The sequence below is a fragment of the Rhinolophus sinicus genome, linkage group LG13, assembly GCF_036562045.2.
Source record: "Rhinolophus sinicus isolate RSC01 linkage group LG13, ASM3656204v1, whole genome shotgun sequence".
Taxonomy (NCBI): domain Eukaryota; kingdom Metazoa; phylum Chordata; class Mammalia; order Chiroptera; family Rhinolophidae; genus Rhinolophus; species Rhinolophus sinicus.
The window spans coordinates 39963961-39989312 of record NC_133762.1 but is presented as its reverse complement, the minus strand read 5'-3'; the positions used below and the strand labels follow the sequence as shown (position 1 = coordinate 39989312).

The 25352-nt window shown below is 48.8% G+C and overlaps 1 protein-coding gene and 1 non-coding gene across 3 annotated transcripts in view; both read left to right on the top strand.

Annotated features, from left to right (window-relative positions):
* Positions 1–953: 953 nt before the first annotated feature.
* On the top strand, positions 954–7133 carry LOC109460102 (uncharacterized). Its single transcript, XR_012491303.1, has 4 exons — positions 954–1138; positions 1845–1985; positions 4363–4548; positions 6704–7133. It is a non-coding gene; the product is annotated as an uncharacterized LOC109460102 (transcript).
* Positions 7134–22152: 15019 nt separating this feature from the next.
* The window catches only part of ANGPT4 (angiopoietin 4), a 31405-nt gene continuing 28205 nt past the window's right edge, over positions 22153–25352 (top strand). Inside the window, exon 1 of one of the 2 annotated variants that reach the window (XM_074317240.1) lies at positions 22153–22999. In XM_074317240.1, the coding sequence (XP_074173341.1) occupies positions 22691–22999 (309 nt within the window). In that variant the 5' untranslated portion in view covers positions 22153–22690. The remainder of the gene's footprint in view (positions 23000–25352) is intronic. The other variant, XM_019755202.2, reaches the window with a different exon arrangement.

Below are 25352 nucleotides of genomic sequence, written 5' to 3'. Positions count from 1 at the left end.
TTGCATCCCCCCTTACTTGATTTTTCAGGTGAGAACAGAGAGAAAGCCACAGCAACCTCCTCTCCCTCAGGCTGACAACTCCAAACTCCCATGAGTCCCTCTCTCTGAGTGGTCAGTTTTATCAGGTGATCTTCAGGTTGACAGAGGGAAGGAGCAGATCTACAGGACTCCCTATGAGCCTAGGAGAGGGTCTCTTTCCATTCTAGGGTATTTGCTTCCTCTTTCTTCCCAGCTTTGGGGTTCTGGTTATCAATTGTGGAGCAACAAAAAAGTTCCTTCCCTCAACTTGCTATAGCTGATGATATTGGGAACCCTTGATAGTGGTGAGGAAGGGAGTATTGTTAAAAGACCAAGCAGGAAGATGACGGTTCCCTCATCCCCACCCGTAACATGCATATGCCCCTCACACACTCAAAAATACACACTATTTTAGTAAATATTAAGTTTGTGAGTGTCAGAGAACTCCAAATAACAGTGGTTTAAACTAAATAGATGTAGATTTCTCCTCATGTAACAACCCATACAGGCCATCCAGGGCTGGTACAGCAGTTCTATCTTCCTCAGGGATCCAGGCTCTTTTTATCTTATTTCTCCACCACCCTAAACCCACAGTTTCTACCTCATGATACAAAAGAGCTGCTTATGCTCCTGCCATCATGTTCACATTCCACCCAACAGGAATGATGAGGGAATGGCAAAGGGTACACACCTGCCCTTTAAGGCAATTTTCTAGAGGTTGTACACACTGCTTTACCTTATACCCCTTGGCCAGATTTTGGTCACATTACCATACCTAATTGCAAGGGAAGCTGGGAAATGTAGTCATTTGTCTGGTGGCCATGTACTCAGTTAATATCCCAATGAGACAGTCTGACCTGCTCACACATATAGTTTGACCATCTCTCTCTCCCTTTCCCCCATCCTTCCTCCACTCTGGTCTGGCTGGCAGTGGGCACTGGTCTGGGGGGCAACTGCACAGGCTGTGTCATCTGCTCAGAGGAAAATGGCTGCTCCACCTGCCAGCAGAAGCTCTTCCTGTTCATCCGCCGAGAAGGTATCCGTCAGTACGGCAAGTGTGTGCATGACTGTCCCCCCGGCTATTTCGGCGTCCGTGGCCAGGAGGTCAACAGGTGCAAAAGTACGTGGCTCCTCCCTTGTCTTGTGCTAGTGTTGGGCTCCTGGGCACCTATGACCCACATCCCACCTCTTACCCCAAACACAGTCACAGGGAAAATAAACGTATGCCTAAACCCAGATTCATATTCTTGCTTGGTCTCAGCCTGGCTCTGAAGCCCTAGACAAGTCAGTGCCTTCTCTAGTGTCAGCAAGGAACTTTCATGTCTGCCCTAGTTTGCTGTGTGGCCTTGGGCATGTTACTCACCCTCTCTGAGCCTAGCTTAAATAGGAAAAGGAGTCCTAACTCCTAAGTCTATTTTTTGTTGTAACCTGGGACAAATTATGGCCATCTTTGAGTCTTGATGGAAATGGAGCAGGAAGCCCTCATTCCCAGACCAGATTTTCTGTATGACTTTAGGCAAGTCACTTGCCCTTTCTGAACCTCAGGTCAAATAAGAAAGTGAATCTTGAGCTTTAAATCCGTACAGCCATGTTACCTTGGACATGCCACCTGCCCCCAATGAGCCTCAATTCAAATGAGAAAGGGAGTTCTTGAATGCAGCCTCCTTTGACCTTGAACAAGTTTGGACTTCAAAGGAAACACTAAATCCTGACCCCAGTGCTATAGAGCCTGGGGCTGCTCAGAGACCGTCCCACCTCAGGCAGTCCTAGAGGGCCCCCTCCCTGAGCACCTGCCCTCACTGGGGGTGGCCCTGGCTCTATTACAGAATGTGGGGCTACGTGCGAGAGCTGCTTCAGCCAGGACTTCTGCATCCAGTGCAAGAGGCGGTTTTACCTGTACAAGGGAAAGTGTCTGCCCACCTGCCCACCGGGCACTGCAGCCCAGCAGAGCACACAGGAGTGCCAGGGTGAGTGAGGGCCTCTTCGGCCCGCCCCTTCCCCTCCCTCCTAGGAATAGGGGCTGGTGAAGGGTGTCAGGACACCTGGAAGAAATCACAGTAGAGTGTCACGTGGTGATCAGAGGCTTAACACCACCATGTCAGGTACACATAAGAATCGTTCAATATGCTGGAACCATTGTAAGCACCATTAATATGATTTCTATTACTACCAACATGGCGTCATTATTATTACCAAGGGAGGCAGCTGAGTACAGAAGAGGACTGATTTGGGGGATAAAACAGACCTGGGTTCAAATCCTAGCTCTAAAATGTACCTGTTAGTGAACTTGAGCAAGTTATTTGAGCTCTCTGCCCCTCACTTTCTCCAAACATTAAAAAAAAATTACATAGAACATGGAACCGACCTCATAGGGGAAGGTTGTTATGAGGATTAAATTAATTAATATGATTTAAAGTACTTAATACAGTGACTAGCACACAATAAGTGCTCAATACATGCCATTATTATACATGTCATATCAGCTGTCACTATGCTTTCTCACTGCTCCTTTTCTCAGTGTTCTCACCTGAATCGCAAATCTCTGCTCACACATTCTCTCTGGGCTCATGTTCATGGTCATTCCAAAAGCTGATGGCTCCTGACTCACTGTCCTTGGCCAAATCCCTCCCTGAGCAGTAGACCGCATCCCCACCTGCCCCCTGGATGCCTCCATCCCTCCCTCCCCACCCCCAGCCTGGTGCTTCATCTGTCAATGACCAGCTCCACAACCCATGCTGGCCACGCTGGAGACATGGACATCACCGGTGACTTCTCTCTCATCCTACATCCAATCTAATTTGCTCATTTATTCACCAAGAAATATTTACTAGAACATCTGCTATGTGCCAGGCACTTCCTGAGGTACTGAGGACATATTAGTGAACAGAACAGACAAAGCCTCTGCCCTTGTGGATGTGACATGTTACTGGGCAGACAGAAGAGACACAAGAAAAAGGTCCTGTGGACCTTGCTGGGGTTATTCCTTCCCCTGGAGCACTTCCCCTCCTGCCCTTCCCTGAGCCTGGCTAACCTCTCCACCCCCGCTTCAAGACTCAGGTCAGGAGTCTTCTCCTTCAGGAAGCCTTCCCAGTCCCCTGGGCTGGGACCCGCACCTCCTCTGGGCTGCCCTAGCTGCCTGTGTTTCCTCCATGGCTGCACAAGCACCCTGCCCTTCCAGCCTGACTTCTTCAGGAGGCAAACTCCAGGAGGCAGACCGGGCTCTGTCTTGTTGCCATTGCACCTCAGCACACAGTACAGCACCTGGCATGCAGTAGGTGCTCAGATTTTGCTTGTCAGATGAATGCATCTAGCAGAAGGACCATTGTCCTAAGGTCTGAAGACCTGGTTTCTGGACCCAACTGGATCTTAAATCTGCTGTGTTCTGTCATGTGAGCCTTTTCTCTGTTCCCTTATCAAGCCCTACGTTAAGCCTCAGTGTCCTAACCTGCAAAATGGGAGTGTTAATAGCTTCCCCCTTCTCTCCCTACCTCTCAGAGACTCTTAAAAGCATAAACTGTGAAAGAATATAGATAGATATAGATATAGATAGATAGCCATAGATATAGATATATATAGATAGATAGAGATATATAAATATAGATATATAGATATACACACACACACACACACACACACACACACACACACACATATATATTTCTTTCTTTTTTTAAATAGTGAAAGAGCAGTTTATTAGAAGAGAAAGTACACTCCAAAGGGTTAGGATTGGGCCCGAGAAAAAGAGTGGCTCAAAAGGCTTGTTTATATATGTTTTCAAATGATTCCCTACTAAGAACTTTTACGTCCATGACCTCATTTTTCCTCACACCACCATTGGTAGCTGATCAAAGACACATGATCAAGTTCAAAACCTGTGTCCTGGCCCTGAGGGCTATTCAGCCAACTTTCTGGCCTCTTCTCCTGTCCCTCCCCTCCCAGACTTTACCCTGCCCCCACTCTAGGGGCTCTGTCCCTTAAACTTAGTTTGCCCATCCCCACGGCTATGCATGCCTGCCTGGAAGTGTGTCCTTCCATCTCCACCCAATGAGCTCTTCTCTCTCCCATTAGCTCCTGTGTCACCTCCATGCCTTTAAAGCCAGATAGTTGGTCCCTCTAGCTTCTGGCCCACACAGCCTGTGCATGCTTTAGAATTGTCCTCATCCCAGGCTCTCATAAGTAGCAATTTAAATGTCATCCCTCTGTTCCTTGTATAGCCTGTGAGTCCCCTTTATGTAGAGATGGAGCCTTCAGGGAACTGAACCCCTCAGACCATGCCCTTGGATCTGAAGGACACTCCCTGCCAACTGAGCCCGTGTGTCATCTGTCTCTCCCTCCACCCCACAGAGGAGTGTGAGCTGGGCCCCTGGGGCAGCTGGAGCCCCTGCACACACAATGGGAAGACCTGTGGCTTCGCCTGGGGCCTGGAGACCCGGGTGCGAGAGGCCAGCCGGGCCAGGCAGGAGGAAGGAGCAACCTGCCAGGTGCTGTTCGAGTCCAGGAAATGTCCTATCCAGAGGCCCTGCCCAGGAGGTAAGCACCACCAGGCATGCAGGGCTGCGGTGGGCAGGGCCCATGGGTTACTTTGAGTCTCCTCAGGACACTGGCCCCACAAAGAGTACATGTCAGGCTGCCTGAAAGTCCATTAGCAATACCTTCATGTGGGTTAAGCACTGCCCTCCCTGCGGTCCTTTCAAAGGAGGGTCTTCCTTGCTGGGGTCAGTCCCAGATGGGTAGGCAGATGGAGCTGTCCTTTACATCAGGGGTTCTCAACACTTTCAATCAGAAGGAATGCCCTCTTTACTACTCTGAAATAAAATTCATGCATCATGTAACCTACGTGCACAGGTCATTTTTTAAAAATCAGCATCGTGCCCTAACCATCATATAAAAGAGAAACAAAAGAAATATCATTATGGCAGCGCTCAGGCCCAACACCCCAGACAATACCCAGTGAAGTAGAATCACGGTGACAGTGATGGCCGAGGTCAGTGTTCAAGCGCACAGCCACATTGCCACTAGAGACACAGTTTCCCTAATGCTGACCCGCTCTTAGTCATGTCAACAAAACTGTCTGACCTCTTGATTGACACCACACTGGCAGCCCTGGACTAGTCAGTGAATGGGACAAGTGTCCCAAAACCATTGGCATTCACACGCAAGAGGGAGTTCTGCTCCGAGCAAAGCAGATTCCTTAGCTATGTGAGAACTGGATGGAATGGGGACAACTCTTCTTTGTAGGACAGGGATCAGCCCCCAATCCCTGTCCACTGAATGCCGCTGAGGTCCCCTTCTTTGTGACAACCAAGATCCCCACGCAGATTTCCAAACTACCCCTAGGGGCTCTTAAGAACCGCTGGTGTAAAAAAGAGAGGCCACAGAGTGTGGTAAGACGTGAATGGTGAGTAGTAGTTAGCCAATATGGAATTAGCTACCATTAACTGTGTGCTTACTGTGTGCCGGGCACTCTGCTAATTCTCTACACTCATTAAGTCATTTAATCTGCACAATGACATAATGAAGTAGGTACTGTTATTATTCTCGTGTTACAGGTAAGGCGTTTGAGGCCCAGAGAGGTTAGGTTACTTGCCCAAGTCTCACACAGCTAGGGAAGTGTGGACCTGGAATTCACATGCAGGTCTATGAACAAAAAGGAATCTAAAGTCATGCTTAAGGGTGAGGAACCTGGAGCCAGGTGACCCAAGCCACACAGTTGGGATATGGTGGATCTGGGACATGAACCCAGGGACACCTCTGGTTTCAGAAGGACTTGTGGTATGTGGGTTGGTTGGAAGTATAAATAACAGAGGTGGGGGACTCTGGGAGTCATGGTGGGCAGTCGGGGACAGAGGGTGAGATTGAGATGGGGCCAGAGACACTAAGAGAGCCCAGACCCAGGGAAGCAACCAGACAGACAGTTCTCTACGACATTTGTTACTGTGGCCACACCTCTCATGGCTTCTGAGAGCTGGTAGCTGATTGGCTATGGGGGGCTTGAGGGAGGAAAGCTCTTCCCCCAAATAATAATCATAATAACAACAACAAAAAAAAAAAAAACAGCAGCAGCAACAGCAAACATTCATAAAGCACTTACCATGTGCTGGGTGCTGTGCTAAGTGCTTAGTATTCACAACTCCTTTAATTCTCACAACAACCCTACTGTGGGCCCCTTGCATCATCCAGGTCTCAGCTCAAATGTCTCCTCCTGAGAGAGGTCTTCCAAAAGCTTCCCCCTACCAAGAGTCACTTTCCATCACATCACAACATAGCACTTACATCTTTCTGCAACGATGGTGCCATTCTTGTGTATGCTTGTTTAGTGTTCATGACCTCCAGTGAGAGCAAGCTCTTTGTATGTCTTGTTCAGGGCTGCCTCACTAGTGTCTAGAACAGGCCCTGGCACATAGCAGGTGCTCAGTTAACATTTGTCGGCTAGATGGATGGGTGGGTGGATGGGAAGGTGGGTAGGTGGGTGGGTGGATAGACAGACATCAGGCCGGCATAGGGATGGGATGGGGACCCAAAGATACTCACCCCATATTCCCACCTTGAAAGCTGGCAAGGGCCACTCAGGCAGCCCCTCACCCTGTCCCCCAGATGCTGTCCTCACCTGAGGGCTGACACAGGATTGAGGGACATCCCAGGGCCCAACTGGCCTCACAAACAACGCCCTATGCTCTTGCTGCAGAGAGAAACCCCAGCCAGAAGAAGGGCCGGAGAGACCGGCGCCCGCGCAAGGACAGAAAGCTGGACCGAAAGCTGGACATCAGGCCTGGCAGGCCACAGGCCTAAGGAGCCCGGGGCGGGCCTGCAGCCATGTCCACCCTCTTCCAAGCCGGCTTGCTTTCTTCCTCATCCCTTCGCTTTCTTGCTGCTGCTGCTTTTCTTTCCTTTTATCTTTCTCCTCCACCTCTTCTCTCTTTTTTCTGTGTCAATCTACCTTTTTTTCTCCTTTATTTCCTGTATTTCTTCCATCTCTATTTCCCCCTCATTCCTCCTTTTCTCCTCTCCTCCTTCCCTCTTCCTTTTTCTTCTTTGTCACTTTTGTTTTACCTCTTCCTTTCTTTTCCTTTCCTCCTGTTTTGCTTCCTGTTCTTCATAGTATCCTTCTCTCTCTCTCTCTCTCTCTTTCTCTCTCTCGCTCTCGCTCTCTCTCTCTTTCACACACACACACACACACACACACACACACACACACACACACATACTTTGACAGATCAAATGCCTGTTCCCTGCCCACCCACCCGCTCCCAAGCCACCCTTTCTATCTACACAGCAAACATCTTTTTCTAAGCCTTTCCCTGACCTTGTACTGACCCCATCTTTGCAGAGAAGGGGTGTCCAAGGGCAGGACCCAGGCCACAGCACAGGCAGGATGATTGAGTCCTGGGAGCCCTGCTTCTGCGCCAGAGGAGACCCAGACCCCAGGGCTGCCAGCGCCTCCTGCTCCGGCCTGTACCTGGAGGCCATTTCCACAGCCCTCGGCACCAGCTCCCCTAGGAAGCCTCCGGAAGAGGCTCTGGGGCCACCCAGTGCCCAGCGGGCCATGGGGGAGCCATGCTGGGGCCTCTGGCTGGACAGCCAGCCCAGTGCCCCTGTGGCAGCTGAGTCTGCCCCCCTGGAATCTGCCTGCTGTACCCCATCAGTGCTCCTTCAGCATCCTCCCTCTTCCCAAGCTGACTGTACTCCCATGTCCTTTGGGGACCCAAATGCTGCAGCAGGTGGGGCTGCCATCCCTGGGACAACTGGCTCAGCCCAGAAGAGGCCATCAGAGCTGAAAGGAACTTGGAGATTATCCAGACCACTCTGTTCCTCACCCTGGAGCCTCCTACCCATTGTACCCAAGGGGCAAGTGAGGCCTGAGAAGGAAGGGAATTGTCTGAGGTCACAGAGGGAACCCAAGTGCTGTGCCTTCCACCTGTTAGTTGCCCTGCTCAACATGTCCACAGCTGAGAGGAGACTTTGGGGGGCTTTGGGGAGGCGATAGAGAAAGTTGTTGGGTTCGGAGCAAGAGAAGATACCCCATTACCCACACCACCACTGACACCCTGAGCATCTGTGTTTCACTGTGATACCTCACATGCCAGGCAGAAAGAAATGGGAGGAGTCTCAGGCTAGACCAGCTTAGAAGTAGGTTTGTCGTCACTGGCTGTCATTCCATCATCAGGATACCTCCTCCTCCTTTGTATCCCCAAATCCCCAGGAAGTGGCGCTCCTGATTTGCATTGGTATTACTGGCTGGCCTGAACTCAGAGGGTTCAGCAGTTAGGAGCAGGAAGAATCTGAGCCCTGAGGGGCTCGGGGCGGCTGGAGAAAGTGGTGTCAGCAGTCTGGGGCAAGCTAAGGTGATGAAATATCACTCCTCCACCCCAAGAGAGTGCCTGGCCTCAGGCCTCCCTCTGCCAGGCACATGGGGATCCCCTGACCCCTCAAGGCCCACCCTCACTTTCACTTCCCCCTCTCACCTCTGTGAGGACAGCTAGAGCCCCTCCTTGCCTGGCCAGACCACCAGCTTCTATTCTGCAAAAGTTTGTGCCTCTGAAATGCCCTATTATTTCAAGACCTCAACTTTTTTTTTTTTTTTAAATAAAGGGAAGAGAAAAAAAAAACTTGCAAATGCTTCTTGGGCGTCCAACGGGTGTTACAAAACCATGATGCTGATGAGTTTAGAGTAGCCAAATCTAAACCATGTGGGTGGTTTGCACTGGAATGCTCAGGGCAGAGAGGGCCAGGGTATGTCAGCCCCTCCAGGCCCCTCTCAAGAAGGGGGCTCTGCCAGAGACAGAAGAGAACAACACTGTGCTCCCTCCACCTCCAGTGACTCTCAGCCCCATGAGCACAGAAGTGGCCCCAGGAACCCATCCGTGTTCTGTACGGCATGTCTGAGGGGCCAGGGACACCTAGGAAGTGTAACAATCCCACAGAACCATTTAAACACCCTGGGCTGCTGCGGAGAGGGGCCTCATCATTGGAAGGCACAGGTTCGAGTCCCAGCCTGTTATCAGCAGTCTGTGGGGTCAAGGCCAGATCATTTTCTCTTTCTGGGCCTCAGTTTCCCCATTTGATAGAAGAAGAGAAGGTATGATTGGATTGAATCCATTGCCCAAATCTGAGTAGCCCAACAGCATTCTCTGTGGTGCCTTTTTAAAAATTCAAATTTCACGGCCCCACCTCAGACTTAATAAATGTGAACAAGTTTAAAAACAGACTGTGAGAGCTCACTCCTTCCAGGACAAGCTCAGTAGAGAAGGTGGCTCTCAGATGACCTCCAGCCCCAGAGGGCTGGGGTCTAAATTGAGGAGGTTGCAATGCTGATTCTGACCTCAAGGCTCAACAATCTGATTTTATAGTTTGACATATATTTATACATATATATATATATATACACATATATATCAGACAACTGTGTAGACTATATACATATATTCACATATGTAGAATATATACATATATTCATATATGTAGCAACTATACATATATATGTATATATGTATAGATTCTACATAGTTTTCTGATAAGATTCAAATGCTAGGGTGCTAAAGTTTCTAAATTCCACAATTCTAAGAGACCAGGACAGTAGTGGCAGCTTCCCGTCTGGTGTTCCCCTGACCATGTTCTTTCCCTCTGGTGAACTAGTCCTGTCTCCAACTGTGGTCTGTGGACAAGGTTATTTTTTAGGAGATAGAGTCTCTTCGGGGCCTAGGCCCTTCCTGTATAACCTTCTGAGCTCAGACATTCCCTCCCCTCCAGCTCATAATCCTTTCCAATCCCAGCCTCTCCCACGTTCTCCTGAAGATTGAGGCGTTTTACTGGAAAGGAGAGCATCCCATTAACTGCCTCTTACAGGCTAAGCTCATAGAGAAGCCCAGACACTGGCCCCGGGCACCCAGCCAGAGAGGGCAGTGGGCAGAGCCCAAAGGGAGGTTCTAGCTGCCGGCCCCTCCGATGCTGTCCCAGTGGGAGAGAACAAAGGCTGGCCGGAGCTGAGGGGTTCCTGACAAACATCTTCTGCCCGCACCCCAACGGGGCCACACCAGGGTCCCCTCAGCACCCGTTTCCCCACCCACTGCTCTCACTCGGCCTCCATCCCAGTCAGACACCGTGGCCCTGTCTGTAGTTCCCACCTCTTGCACTAGAGGGCGCCACCCAACCAGCAACAGGGCAGCAGCTCAGATTGTTAAGGGGGCGCTTTTCTGAAAGACAGGAACTTACTGCTTTTCTCTGCTACCTAGCAGGACCTAGGAAGGGTCGAGGAGGCTGCCTCAAGCTAAAGGACAAAAATTGCGATGGTGGCTTGGCTGAGTGGCATTCAGAGGAAGACCCAAGCCCAACATTCCACAGCCAGTAATCATGACTGTCCCTGACCTCCTGCCAAGACATCCAGACATGGGGGGGGGGGGGGGGCGGTGCCAGCCCTCAGGACTCGTGGAGCATTGTATTTCTCCATTTTCACTTCAAACCATCCTCCTGACTCAGGAAATGTGCATTCTTATAGTAAAAAATAATAATAGTAATCATGATCATGATTATTAATAACAATATCATATACATTGAGCACCTACTATGTGCCAGACTGTGCTAAGTGCTTTAGAGGCAGTATTTCATTTCCTTTGCTTAACTCTCTTCGATATAGATCATAAGTCCCATTTTGCTGACTTCCTTTTGTGTGAGAACATTTTCACATCCTTATCTCCTGCCACCCTCACAGAGACCCTGCAAGCTCTTAATAGAAGAGGCTCAAGTTAAAGTCATTCAAAATTCATCAATTTCAATTACCCATCCATTCGATAAATATACAAAAGTGGCTGCTGTGTGCCTGGTATTGTGCTGGGTGCTGGTGATAAAGACCCAGGCCTTGTCACTTGGGCTTTCCTGTCTAGACACAAGTCAATTACAATGGTGTGAAAAGGCCTTCTACAGAGGACAAGATCTAGGAGGAGGAACAGAAAATCCATCTACAGCCTGGGGGGGGGGGGGGGAGCTCCTCCTCTAGGATCAGATAACTAAGCTGACAACTGAAGAATGAGGATGAATCAATGAGATGAAAGGGGCGGGTTCAGCTACAGGACACAGAATTTGCAAATTCTACTCATGAGGGTGCCCACTCCAGAATTCCCAAGACTCCTGGGCTGCCAGATCCTAGAACACAGGGACTTGCCTCTGGGGACTGCTGGTTCCCCAACCCTCCATGACTCCCTTCCTCACCTATAGTCTTTCATTCAACCTGCTACCCACAAAGGTAGAATAGATCATCCAACCAGACCTGCAACTGAAGAAGCCATCTTGGAAGCGGGTCCTGCAGTCCCCGCTGCTCCAGCCCCCAGCTATAGCGTCTTCCCAGCTAAGGCCCCAGCAGAGATAAGTTAGCCCACTCTGCCCCATCTGAACTCCTGATCCTCAGACCCATGAGGATAATAAATGGTTGTTGCTTCACGCCAGTAAGGTTGGAAAGGTTTGTTTTGCAGCAATAGACAACTGGAACAGGGGTCTATAGGGGTTGATAGTGGCACTGCTAGGATGGAGGGGCAGGGAACTGAGGCAGGTAAGAGCCAGACAGCAAGGCCACAAATCCCACCTCCACTGATGATCAGCTATGTGCCCTTAGGCAAGATCCTGTACGTTTCTTCAGTTTCCTGTGCCTCAGTTTCCTCATCTGTAAAAGGGAATAATAAGAGTATGCCTCATGATGTCACTGTGAGGTTTAAGTAAGTGAATATATGAGAAATGGTTTGCATACACAGTAAGTGCTCAATAATAGTTTTTATTGTTATGTATATTTCATTTATTCACTACACCAACATTTCTCAAGCACTAAGTCTGAGCCAGGAATTATGTCAGGCATTTAACATTGAAAACTTAAATCCATTCTTCCCAGAGCCCTCGGAAGTGGTTTTTGTTATTATTCCTACTTCTCACAGATGAAGAATCTGAAGCTCAGAAAGTAAGCAGTGGAATGGGAACCGAAAACTTTGCCCTCCCCCAGGCGGCTACTCCATGTGCCGGCGCCCACAGCGCACGTCCACGGGGCACATCCCACTCAGCCCAGGAAGGTGAGGATCACATGGAGGAAATGCACCCAGAGCTCCACTGCTGTCTTTCTGCTCAGCATCTGGAAAAGGAACTCCAAGTGGCTCTTACACAGAGGAAAACATGGTCAACCTCACTCAAATTAAATGACAATAAAGTCACACAGAACTAACATTTTTCACCTATCTGATTGGCAAGGAGCCAAAGTTTGAAACCACGGGGCTTTGGCAAGACTATAGGTGAGCTGGCGCTCTCCCTACCTTCCTAGGGGGAGGGACATGGCCCAATCTCTATAGAAGACTAGTTGACAATATCACTCAAAATTACAATGCGCATGTCCCATAACCCAGCAATCCACTTCCAGGGATTCATCCCCTAATTAGCCTCATGCAGGTGCAAACTCACAGGTGTACCTGGGGCACATCTGTTCTCTGCAGCCTGCGTGATTACAAAAAACTGAAAACATCTTGAGTGTCTGTAGAAGATCTGATTAATTTAATCAGCTTACAGGTTGCAGCTCATACTCTGCCTCCTCCTGGAAGCCTTCCCTGACAACCCCCTGGGTAGGCAAGGTGCACCTCTCCCATCAGCTCTGCACCAACAGGCCTGTGTTGTCCCTGACTCGGTATGTCTATCTTGCCCCTAAACTGGGGGCTCCATGAGGGTAAGGTCTGGGTGTGACTCATATCTGGATCCCAGTGCAGAGTCTCAGTCAGCCACAAGGGTGGGACCTAGTCGCTGTAAAATGGAGGAATGAATGACCCCAAAGCGGCTCTGGGTAGGAGTGATACCTGTTTTACCTGGCAAGCAGCAGCCACTGCCCGTGCCATCCACAGGCTGCAGCGGAGCAGGCTCCAGCCACTTCCCCAAGGCCCCAGGAAACAGCCTCCAGTCTGGTCATCCAAACCCCACTTCCCACTCCCTACTCACCCTTCAAAGACCTGCGCTCACACGATGAGGGTGAATAAATAAATTAGTACAATCTCTATCTCTGTGGATATTTGGAAATAGCTATCAAATTTACCAACACATGTATGGTTTTCTTAAATATCAGGTTTATTGAAATATAATTTACTACAGTAAATAAAATTTATCCATTTGAGATGTAAAATTCATTGCATTTTGACAAACATATACAGTGGGGTTACTACCACCACAATCATGATTTAGAACAATTCCGTCACCCCAGAAAGTTTTCATGCCTCCTGGCAGTTGATCTTGTCCCATCTCTACCCCACCCCCACCCCTAACCCCCGACAAACACTAATGGGTTGCTTTCTGCCATGTGGCTTTGCCTCTTCCAGAACATCATGTAAGTGGGAATATACAGTATGTAGCTTTTGTAGTCTGGCTTTTTCACTCCACATCATGCCTTGGAGATTCCTCCATATTTTTGTGTGTATCAAGAGTCCATTTTTTTCTATTGCCGAATAATATCCATTGTTTATCCATTCACCTGTTGGAGGACAGTTGTTTCCAGTTTTTGATGATTATGAGAAAAGCTGCTGCAAACATTTATGTACAGTTTTTTCACAATTTTCACTTCTCTTGGGTAAATACCTAGGAGTAGGATTGCTAGGTCATATGGTAAGCATACATTTAATTTTATAAAAATTTGCCAAATTGTTTTTCCCAGTTTCAGTTGCTATGTCCCCTCACCAGCACTTGGTATTATCAGTTATTTTAAACTTTAGCCAATTTAATAAGTGGTATCTCACTTATTAGCTTTAATTTGTTTTTACAGATAACATTGAGTGTATTTTCACGTGCTTGTTGGCCATCTATATCTATATTTTAGCAAAATATCTTTTTAAATCTTTTGTCCATTTTTATTGGATTATTTGTTTTCTTATTATTGAATTGTGAAAGTTCTTTATATACAGAGGGTGCCAAAAAATGTGTACACATTTTAAGCAAGGGAAAACTTGTATTAAAATTGTAATACTCAATATATACCAATAACAAAAGATGAATACAAGTCACATTTGACATCTGCAATTACAAGAGGTGCTCAAAGTGGTCACCATCAGCGTAATTTTAAAACAGTTTTCTCCTTTCTTAAAATGCGTATACATCTTTTTGGCACCCACTGTATATTCTGGATGCAAGTATTTCATCAGATATAACGTTTGCAAATATTTTCTCCCAATCTATGCCTTGTCTTTTCATTTTCTTAGCAGTGTTATGAATAGAGAAGTTTTTAATTCTGAATAAGTCAAATTTATTATTTATTTTCTTTTATGGTTCATACATTTTGTGTCTTGTCTAAAAAACTCTTTGCCTGACCCAACGTCACAAAGATTTTCTCCTATGTTTTTGTCTGGATGTTTTACAGGTTTAGGTTTGACGCTTAGATCTATGGTCCATTTCAAGTTAATTTTTGTATATGGTGTGAGGTATGGGTTGAAATAGTTTTTTACATATTGATGTAGAATGCAATTTCACCTCTAGAAAATTATCCTACTTATGTCCCCCCACATACATACAAAATGAATATTCATTGCTCCTTGACTGAAAAAGTAAGGCATTAGAAACAGCCTAAGTGCCATCACTTGAAGACTGGTTAAGTACATGTTGGCACATCCATACAATGAAAATACTGCACAGACGCAGAGTGCCAGCCATCCAAATTGAGCAGCTCTAGGGGTTGTGCACTGCCGGGATCCGTTCTAATTGGTCAGTGTCCATGCGGACAGCTCTGCGATGCTTTGAATGTCATCTTGTTCCTGTGTCAAAAAGAATGAGGCGCCTTTTAGGGAGTGATGTAGACAGATCTCTAAAGGGTGTTGTTAAATAACAAAAGGACAGTGCAGAATAGTGGGTGAAGTTTGCCATCACGGGATAAAAAAATTCCTGTGTGGATTTCCTTGAATGTGCATAAAATAACTCTGGAAAGATTTACAAGAAATTGGTGAAAAGGGTTGCCTCAGGGAAGGGAGGCTCTGGGTATGTGGAGGACAGGAGTGGGAGCGAGACTCACTTTCACTGTCTCCCCTTTTGTACCTATGGGATTTTGTGCTATGAATCTATTATACATTCAGGAAACAAGTAAAAAGAGAAAATTAAAAAAAAAAATTTTTACTAACAATTGTTACCCCAATAAATTTAAAAAAACACAAAAATAATAAATACATACATACATACATACATAAAGTTCTACTTCCTCAGGGGCGGGCACCTGGTCTAGGAGATTCTGTCCTGTGTGCACAGCCCGCCACAGTTTGGAAGATCCTCTCATGTTCCTCCTCAGGTTTCCCAACATACAACAGCTCTGCCAGGGCAGCTTGATGGAGAATGCCTGTTTTTCAGATGAGGAAGCTGAGGCTCTGAGCAAGGCTGACATTCCCAAGGTCACCTGGCCCAAACCCAGGTACCTTCTCAGGTATCTACTAGGGCCAGACGGGTTGAGAGCCAGGAAGGAGGCCTTCAGTTCTGCCCCCGCAGGGACCCAGATCGAGTCACTTAAGGTACCGCTCAGAGCCAAACCCATCTGGAAGCTATCGCCAACCCGCCACCCCAGACTGCGGAGAAAGGGTGGGTGGGAGCCCCAACTCTGTGTACATCTGTTCCTCATCAAGGCTCATGCTCTGGACCAGGATCCAGCCCTGGAATTCCCATTTCCCGGCCGGACCAGGCCACCCTCACACCAACCACCCTTCCCACTGAGACCTGAACAATAGCACATTGGAGGGGAACAGCCCTGAAATCTAGGCCAGCTTGTCCTTTTACCTCCTGGAGATTTAGGTTCCCCTAGTTATAAGGATTAAATAAGCCAGTTCATACAAAGCACTTGGCAAGTCAGTGTTGAATAAACAATAGCTATCACTAGCTCTCTCCTGATATCCCAGCCCTTCTCATTACTGTAACGTAGGTGCCTACGTATGCATGCCAGCAGCTAATGTGCCTAGCTCTGTTTGAAGCACTGAGCATATACTAACTCATCCAAACTTCACAGTAGCCATCTGAGCTAGATGCTCCTAGTAGCTTGGGTTTTCTGATGACCTAGCTGAGGTTCAGAGATGTTGAGTAATTTGCCCAAAGTCACACAGCCAGCAAGGGGCATAGCAGGATTCGAACCCAGGCCACCTCGCTCCAGAATCCTGACTCCAAAGCTCTCCCTGCACTACCTCTGTGGATCTGAACTTCTTCCCCACTGATCTCTGATTCCTGCAGGTGACTGTGACAGTGACCCCTGAGACAGAAATGAACACGGATCTTAGCCAGTATTGGTTGACTGAGAGACAAGCACCAACAGCACAGCTATGAGATGACACTCGGCCCTCTAATCACCGTGAATGGAACAAGAAAACAAGTGAGACAAGCAGGCTGGACACTGCCAGGTTGGAGGAGTCGCAGTAACAGGGGCCCTGACACATGGCTAGGAGCGGTGAGTGTGCAAGTCTAGAACAGCCTGCTGGGGAGATGGGATTTGACGGTACCCTCACACACAAAGCATGTGCCATCCATCAGCCTCATGTCCAGGGATCTGTCTTAGAGAAATGGTGCCCCTGTGGACAAAGAGGCACAAATGAGGGCCTTTCCTGCAGTTTCGTTAGAATAGAAGGAACTGGGCTTCAGCCCAGAGGTCCATCAAGGGCCTGGCTCCACTGACAGGGTGGCCCAGCCACTGTGCTGGTAAACTATGCAGTGACGAAAAAGCCTGAGGCAGGGCTCAGGAGCTGATGGGGCTTGGCCAGACCCCATTGTGCAGAGAACAAAGGGAGCTACAGGGCCACTAGTGCAGGAGCATCCTGGGAGCTGTCTGTGTGTAGACAGCCGGGGGGAGGGGCAGCAAGGAGCCTGAACACAATTTTAACTCTTTGCTTTGTATCCTTCCAGATTTTCTGGTCACTGAGTCATTGGTTGTTTTATCAGAATAAGAAAAGAGAGAGCAGCATGCAGCGCTGTGCCTAGCACATGGAGGGGGCTCACCTGAAACTGATAAAGGAGTTGTGAGCCCCTGCGACTGCTTGGTGCCCGGGTAGAGCTCTGAAGGGGGCAGTTGGGGGGCCCTTCCCTGGACTGTGGCTTCAAGTGTCTGATTGAGAGCAGTTTCAGAAGGGAAAGCTGAGCCGAGGAAACAGTGGGAGCCTGAGGGCTAGTCTTATGGAGAATTTATCAAGTGCTTACAGTGGGCTAGGCACTGTTCTAAGCATGAAATCTTCTATTATCCTCTCTATGGTGCAGATGAAGAAACTGAAGCCTGGGGAGGGATCAGTGGGCCACCCACCCACCCTCCACTCACAATGTTTCCTGCACAGCCTGAGCACTGCACCAGGAGTCTGAAGTCTGGTTTGTGATCCACTCTGGCCTCTGCTCCCTCGTCCCTGAGTCCCGTCCAGTGTTGGATGAGGGCAGCCAGCAGCCATGGACACTCAGCCAACGAGGCTGGGAGCAATTAGGGCCTAGCTACATTTTTTGGACAGAGACACCTTCTGCATTTTAATCAAGTGGGGCAAGAAGAGAACAGCCCTAGTTGCTGCTCTCCAGTGGGGCTGGGGCAGGACTGAGGGAGAAGAGCTGGGAGGTTGGGCCAGGAGTCAGGGTGGGCAGAGAAGCACAAAGAACGTGGGGCAACCCAGTCCCCTGGGATATGATGAAGACCTGTCCTCTTAGAGGTAGCAAATGCTTAAGGCTCCACTTCCTCCCTCACTCCTTCCTGCTCCTTCCAGGCTCCCAAAAACAAATCCGCCATTTAGCGCTCAGGGATGATTTCTGGTCCTGACTTCTCTGGGTGGAAACCATCTTTCAGGAGGGGAAAGCTTGAGCTCCTACAGAAGGGAGTGGAGCAAGGAAAGCTGCGAGGCTGGAGCAGGAAGGGAGAAATGGGGTCCCTCTCGTGGAAGGGAGCTCAAGGGCAGAGCACAGGAAGTAAGTGAACACTGTCCCGCGATACTGGCAGAGGGGTGGAGGTATAGGCAACAACCAAGCCAATCTGGAAGCCAGAAGGGACCTCAGAAAGGATCTCATTAATACTAAAGGCAGCAATAACAATACCAATCGAATGGTAAAATAATAGTAATAACAGTAATTCTTAGCAGTTACTGAGCCCCAGTCACTGTACATTTTAATCCTCACCATAACCCTGGGGACTGGGCCATCCCCATTGTGCAGATGAGGAAACTGAGGCACAGGGAGGTTAAATAACTTGCCCAAAAACAGACAGCTGGAAAACAATGGAGTCAGACCAGCCCCCTTCTCAAATGGAGGGAAAAGGGAGGCCCAGAGATGGACAGCAACCAGCCCCAGGTCACACAGCAAGTTAGAGGCAGGGCAAGGTCTGTGAAGGCCTTGACTCTCAGGGCTGTCTGTTCCTTTCCTCTGTTCTGCCACAGCCTTTTCAGGATCCAGGAATGTGCCGTGTCATTCCAAAGGCCTGTGGACTCAAGCTTGGGCCTCATTCTCCCAAGGAATCCAGCCTCCACATGTGCAGAGAGAGAGAGAGAGAGATCAGGTGGAGGGTAGAGGTAAATTTGGGCTGAGATTTGGGCTGAGATCCCTGTCTTCTTTCCTGGTCAGTTTTGCAATTTACCACAAAAACAAAGCCCAGTGTCCAACAACAGCAAGTCAGTTAAGAAAATCTCAGCAGTGACCCAGCGGTGGCTTATGCCACCGTGAAATGTGCTTAGGCAAGAATCTCCTGCTGAGGAAAGTAGTTCATAATAGAGTGTTAAATAGGAAAAACAGGCTATAAAATACGTGCACTGTTTCACAGCCACCAAATTGCCACAAAAGTAAAGCCTGACAATGCTAAGGGCTGGCTGGCCAGAAGGCAGAGCGCTCGGGCCCTGATGGTGGGCCGTAACTGGCCGCTGGGAAGCACTGCTTGGTAGTCTCCTCAGGCTGACATTGCGTATCCTCCATTTGCCAGGAGGAACGCTCCTTTCTTAGCACCCTAGAGAAACCTCTGATCATGAACACAGGGCATGTGCATAAGACAGCCACAGCAGCCTTGTTAGGAATGATAGAATTGAATCGACACAAATGTCCACCGTCCGCCGGGGCCTGGATAAATAAAGAGGGGTATATGAGGCAACGCTGCACAGCAGTGACAAGAAAATGATGCTCATCGCAAGATCTACCTCTGGAATTTGGATACATCTGGAAAACATACTGTGCAAGCAGGACATTGCTCACAGCTTAGGAGCATATATTTAAGTGTTGAAAACAAAAATAATATGCTTTATTTATGGATGTATATGGGCCTATGGTCAGGGAGGGAGAGAAAATGAGACTGGGAAGGAGGAGATGAGGGATGCTAACTTTATCTCTAATCATATTTCATTTCTTTAAAAACCCAGGACAAATTTGCAAAATGTTGACATGTGCTCGTTTTGGAGTGATGGGTATATAGGGTTATATTATGTTGTTCTGTGCACTTTTCTGATTTCTTTTTTCAAAAGATAAATCCAAAATAAGTAAAAAAAAAATTTTAAAGTTTAGAGGATGTGCTTTTGGTTTTTTGTTTGTTTGGTTGGTTTTTTGTTTGTTTGTTTGTTTGTTTTTGCTAGAAAACGCATCCAAAAATATATGCATCTATATAGAGAGGGAAGCAGTTGGGAGGAAAATACTCCAAAATGTAGCTGTGGATTTTGCTTACGGCTGGTGAGAACACAGGCAATATTTATTTTTTTCCCTCTTGCTAATATGTTTTTCTGACTTTTCTATGAGGGACATGCTGTGCTTGTTTAATAAAAACAAACAAAATACAGAGGAGCCTATCGGTTCTCTGGGTCACAGGCTCCTCTGCGCCTCCATGGGAGTCCCAGGTTCCAAAAGATATCTGTCCCTCGACCTGGCAGGTTCATTCTTCACGTCCTGAAATGAGTGCCAGATGCGGGCTCAGAGGCAACTGAGCTCCCCAGGCCTGAAAAAGGACAGATGTGGCTGGTGGCCCAGGCTGAGCAGCACAGCAGAGGATACATTCTCTCCACGCTGATCCCCTCAGCCTCTGGAGCGGCACAGCTGGGCCATTCCCATTGTTCAGAGGGGAAACTGAGGCCAAGGTGGATACCCCGAGGAAAGAGCAACAAGTGTTGCTAACAGCAGAGGCAGCTGTGTCCAAGGCGTGCCTGGCTGAGAACTCACGGGGTGCTTATATGCTGGGTGACTTTGAACAAGTCCCAGAGTGTCTCTGGGACAATTTCTCTGGCAGCCACAGTGGAAACAACCCCACTTCCTGCTTCACCTTTTGCTATTGGAGGGTCTCTAGGACATTTTTATGCAGAGATGCTAGATCTTTCTTAAGAATACGGGTAATAACAATAACAGCTACTAACTATTGAGCACTTACATGCTAAATACTTAAATGGCATTTTCTCATCAGTCCCTCCTATGGTGGGTGTATTTCCTAACAATATTTCCCATCCCACATGATCTTCCGAAGCTGCCACTCCCGGTTCCATTGTGCAATGGCTAACACTCTAGACTCTGAAACTGCCACTCCCCATCAAAAGGTAGTGTATTCTTCCTCCCCTTGAACTTGGGTGGAACTTTGTGACTGCCTCTATAAATAGAATATAGAATAGTTGACCCTGCGTGATTCCTGAGGCTAGGTCATAAAGGGTCATTTGCCTTCTGCTGGTCTTTCTGGAGATGCTCGCCCTTGGAATGCAGCCACCATGCCATGAGGAAGCCACGGTCACATGAAGAGGCTATATGTAGACGGTCTGGCTGACAGCCCAGCAGAGGTCTCAGGTATGTGAATGGATGAACTTTTGGATGGTTCTGGGCTCTATCCTGCAAGCTGCTCCAGCTGACGTCAAATGGAGCTGAGTCAAGCCGTGCCCACTGAACCTGGCCAAAATTGCTCATTTATAAGTAAAATAGGTGTTGTCTTTGTCTTAAACCACTAAGTGTTGGGGTACCTTACTACACAGCTCTGGTAACGAGAAGACCCTCCCTCGCATCTTACTAATGAGGGACGGTTCTCTCCATTTTATAGATCAGAACACTGAGTCTCACCTACTAAAGTTAAATCAAGATTCAGTACCAGGGCACTTAATCGCTAGGCCTGGGTCACGAGTGACTTCAAAGCTCAGCCTTTGGTCCCTTATGGTCTATCAATTGTGTTGTGACTCTGGGTTTGGGGTGGTGAAAAGTGGATATAGGGAACAATTGACAGACTGTTATCCTGAGTGGAAAGTCTCATGAGGACACGATGATTCTTGCTCCACAGATTCACCCCTCAACCTTTTGGGGACACTGATGGATCACCGCAGCCCGAGAGCTTCCTACCAGGACCACACCACGTTGCCATCAGTGGCCCCGAAGACTCCCGGTCATGTCCTCAGGGATATGAACAGCGCAATAGGAGAGGCTCTGGCTGTGCTTTCAGCTGCCCAGCTTGCAACCCTTGTTTATCACCCTGGGTGTTAAAATGCAGGGACCTGAAAAGGCGGGTGGGCCTGGGGAAGTGCTGGGTTCTGGAGATTGGCCAGCTGTGTGAGACTCAGACTGGTGACTTAATCCTCTTCTTTGGATCCAAATACTGAGGAGCTCCAAATCACCAAGTGACTCTCCAGGAATGATCTGTTTTCCCTACCTTTGCTCCTAGGAGTAAGAAGATCAGTTCTTCCAGGAAAGAAGAAGCCTGGAGGTGCTTGCCCTGGAACTGCAGAAGGAGAAGCGCTCAGCCACCAGGCTGGGCCTGCAGCCCAACCCACTTCCTCCCACTTGCCCATCAGCTGAGGATTTAGAGCCAGACCTCTGATTCCAGGACTGCACCCCAAGCTCTTCTCCCCAACATCTGTCTCCCCACTGCAGCCAAAGGTAGCCCCAAAACAATCTGCTCCAGGACAGAACAACCTCTCATTACTGTCAGAGCAACTAAGCCAGCCCCCCTCCCCCCCAGGCCCCAAGGGAGAAGGCCACAGTGCCTATTTCCCTGGCCTTGCAAGGGTTTTCTCTGTTTCCTGAAATAGACTGGACTGGCTGCTTCCTCCCCAGCCTCACCTCTCTGCCCTCCTCCTTTGCTCTCTCTGGGGGTCATTTCACTAGTGTTCCAAGTGCTAACATGGAACCAGAGGGGGAAGGTGGAGGAGGAAGAGATGGGGGAGGCGTGGGGGGGGCTGAAATTTGAGATCCCAGCCTTGTGGGGGGTGGGTTTGGAGAGAGACAGAGAGACAGAGACAGGAAGAGAGAGTTCAGTTGCTTTGGGTTTTCGGAAGCGGGCAGCATTGGGGGTTTAGTGTTTGCCTGTGTTTGAGTCTGTGAGTGTGTGCGCAGCGTGTGGCTGTGTGTATTGTTTTCTTTCCTCCCCTGTCACAGGGAGGCCAGGCTCCCACTGGATAATAAAAGGCCTCCAAAGCCTTGGCCAAGAGCAAAGCAAGGCCAGTGTATGGACAGGGCAGGGTGTAGGCAAGTGAAGAGAAAGGAAGGGAAAGGGGAAGAATAGAGGTGAGAAGGTGTCTGGGGATGTGAGCAGGAGGCAGTGGGAGGAGTTTGAGCAGCTGTGGTATTTGGAACAAGTATAAATAGCCGCCTGGCAGGGAGCTTGGCCAAACAGGGGTTTGCCGCTGTAGCAGCCGTGCTGGCCTATACACTGTTGGCCACGGTGGGTACATCCTGGGCACAGAGCAGGGCGGTGGGTAGACAAAGCTCCTGGGGGCTTTGACCGGACACCCCTCGACATCGCCACATCTCCTGGATGCTCTCCCGGCCGGCCATGCTGCTGGGCAGCCTCCTTCTCACTGTAGCCACCGTGACTGTGGCCCAGCAGAGGGGACAGGAGGCAGGTGGACGCCGCCGGGCACACCGAGTCCAGCACGGCCAATGCAGCTACACCTTCGTGTTGCCCGAGCCTGAGCCCTGCCCACCAAAGCCTGAGGCCTTCAGGGGCTCCAACAGCCTCCAAAGGGACTCACCAGCCACTGCACTGAACCTAGGAGACTGGCCGACCCAGCGTGTGCGACAGCTGGAGAAGGTGCTAGAGAACAACACGCAGTGGCTGCAGAAGGTAAGGGGAGGGGAGGGGAGGGCTGGGCAGGAGCCTCCTAGCCTGGCACTGTCCTCAGCCTCTGCTGTTCACGCCAGGTCCCTGACATCAAACCTCAGAAGAACTCGGACCCTCAGCCTCGCATTCGTGAGGCCTTGCCTGGCTGGACGTGGGTCAAAAGCACATCCCGCGGGAGCACAGCGTTGGGGTTCTGGCCAAGCCTGAGACCCTCCCACACTGGCTGGGGACTCCCAGCTGCCCCAGCCGCCCCAGGCTGCCTGTAAATTCCTGGCATTTTCAGCCTTCGGTTATCCAAACAAGAAATGTTGCCGAATCAAATCTCTTGGGGTTTGATTTCCTAAACCCATGGCTGGCAGCTTTTTGTTTGGGACTGGGGATGGGGTGGGAGGACAGCATCTGCTTCTTGGAGGAATAAGGTTATTTTTCCGAGAAGGAAGCCTAGAAACGACTGGCACAGATGCCCTCAGCCCAGGGTTGGTCTGGGAACAGCCGCCGCAGGGGCCCTCACAAGGCTTCCCCCAGAGGGACAGTTTTATTTGTTTGAGCAACTTGGCCTGGCCATCCCACTGGGGCAGGGCCGTGTGTTTCTGGTTCTTTCTTTCCAGGCCTCAGACCTAGGCTGGGCTGGAATGTACATAGACCCTCTCCTTCTTCTCTCCTTGGGCAGGAAATGTGAGAAGACAGGCCCTAGGTCTGTCCCCTGAGCCTGCACCTCTGGCCTCTGAGCGGTTGCTTAACCGCAGAGCCAGCTCTGAAATGTCTGGAATGGACCCTGCTGTGGAATCTGAGTTGGGCTGAACTGGGATCAAGGGGTCATGTCCCAGTGGTGCCACTGACCAGCTATAGGGTCCTGGGGCAGCCACCTGCATCATTTGGTTCCTCTGTAAAGTGTAACTCAAAATATTCTCGGACTCCCAGAGAAAGCATAGGATAAAGAAAGATAACCGGTATGTACTGAGCACTTACTGTGTGCCAGACACTGTCCTACGTGCTTTGAGAGAATTATCACATTTATTTCTTACAATAAGTCTATGAAGCAAGATTGTTTGCCCATTAATAGATGGGAAAACTGAGGCACCAGTTTTCCCATCAATCTTGCCACTCTGGCTAAACTTGCCCCCGACCCCACTCATTATGCCCTCTTATTTTCTTCATAGCACTCATCACTATTGGAATTTAACTGAGGGATTTAGTGGATGTGCACTGGAATCAAATAACTTGTCTGTTTTGTTCATTCCTGATTTCCTAGTACCTACCCTGTTTCCCCGAAAATAAGACCTAGCTGGACAATCAGCTCTAATGCATCTTTTGGAGCAAAAATTAATGTAAGTCTTATATTGTATAAGATATGGTGTTATTTCATTATAATAAAATAAGACCGGGTCTTACATTAATTTTTTTTTTTTAAGATTTTTATTGGGGAAGGGGAACAGGACTTTATTGGGGAACAGTATGTACTTCCAGGATTTTTTCCAAGCCAAGTTGTTGTCCTTTCAATCGTAGTTGTGGAGGGCGCAGTTTAGCTCCAGGTCCAGTTGCCAGTTGTTAGTTGCACGGGGCACAGCCCACCATCCTTTGGAGTCAAACTGGCAACCTTATGGTTGAGAGGACGCACTCCAACGAACTGAGCCATCTGGGAGCTCAGCTCAAGGTGCCATGTTCAATCTTAGTTGCAGGGGGCGCAGCCCACCGTTCCTTGTGGGAATTGCGTAGTCGAACCGGCAACCTTGTGGTTGAGAGCCCACTGGCCCATGTGGGAATCGAACCAGCAGCCTTCGGAGTTAGGAGCACAGAGCCGCCTGAGCCACCGGACTGGCCCCTCTTACATTAATTTTTGCTCCAAAAGACATATTAGAGCTGATTATCCGGCTAGGTCTTACTTTCGGGGAAACACAGTATGACAGTGCCTAGCACATAGTAGGTGCTCAAGAAATAATTGCCTATTGAATACATGCATGAAACTCAGAGAACGAGGGATTAGTTTGAGGGAACATAGTTATTATGATATGTATTTATATATGGAATGTTTCATAGAACCTTGTTTTGGTAGGTTTTTTTTATTGTATTTTATTCCACAGATAGTGAAATTCATCTCTTAACATATAGTTCCACAAGTCTTGACAAATGTATACCGTCATGTAACCACCGCCACCATGATGATATAGTACATTGCCAATACCCCAAAAAGTTCTTGTGTCCTTTTGTAGTCAGTCCTTGCCCCCAGACCCTAGCTCCTGGCAACCACAGATTCTGACTTTTCCAGAAAGTTATGATGTAGCCTTTTGAGTCTGGCTTTTTTCACTCAGCATAATACATCTGAGATTCACCCATGTTGCTATGTACGTCAGTAGTT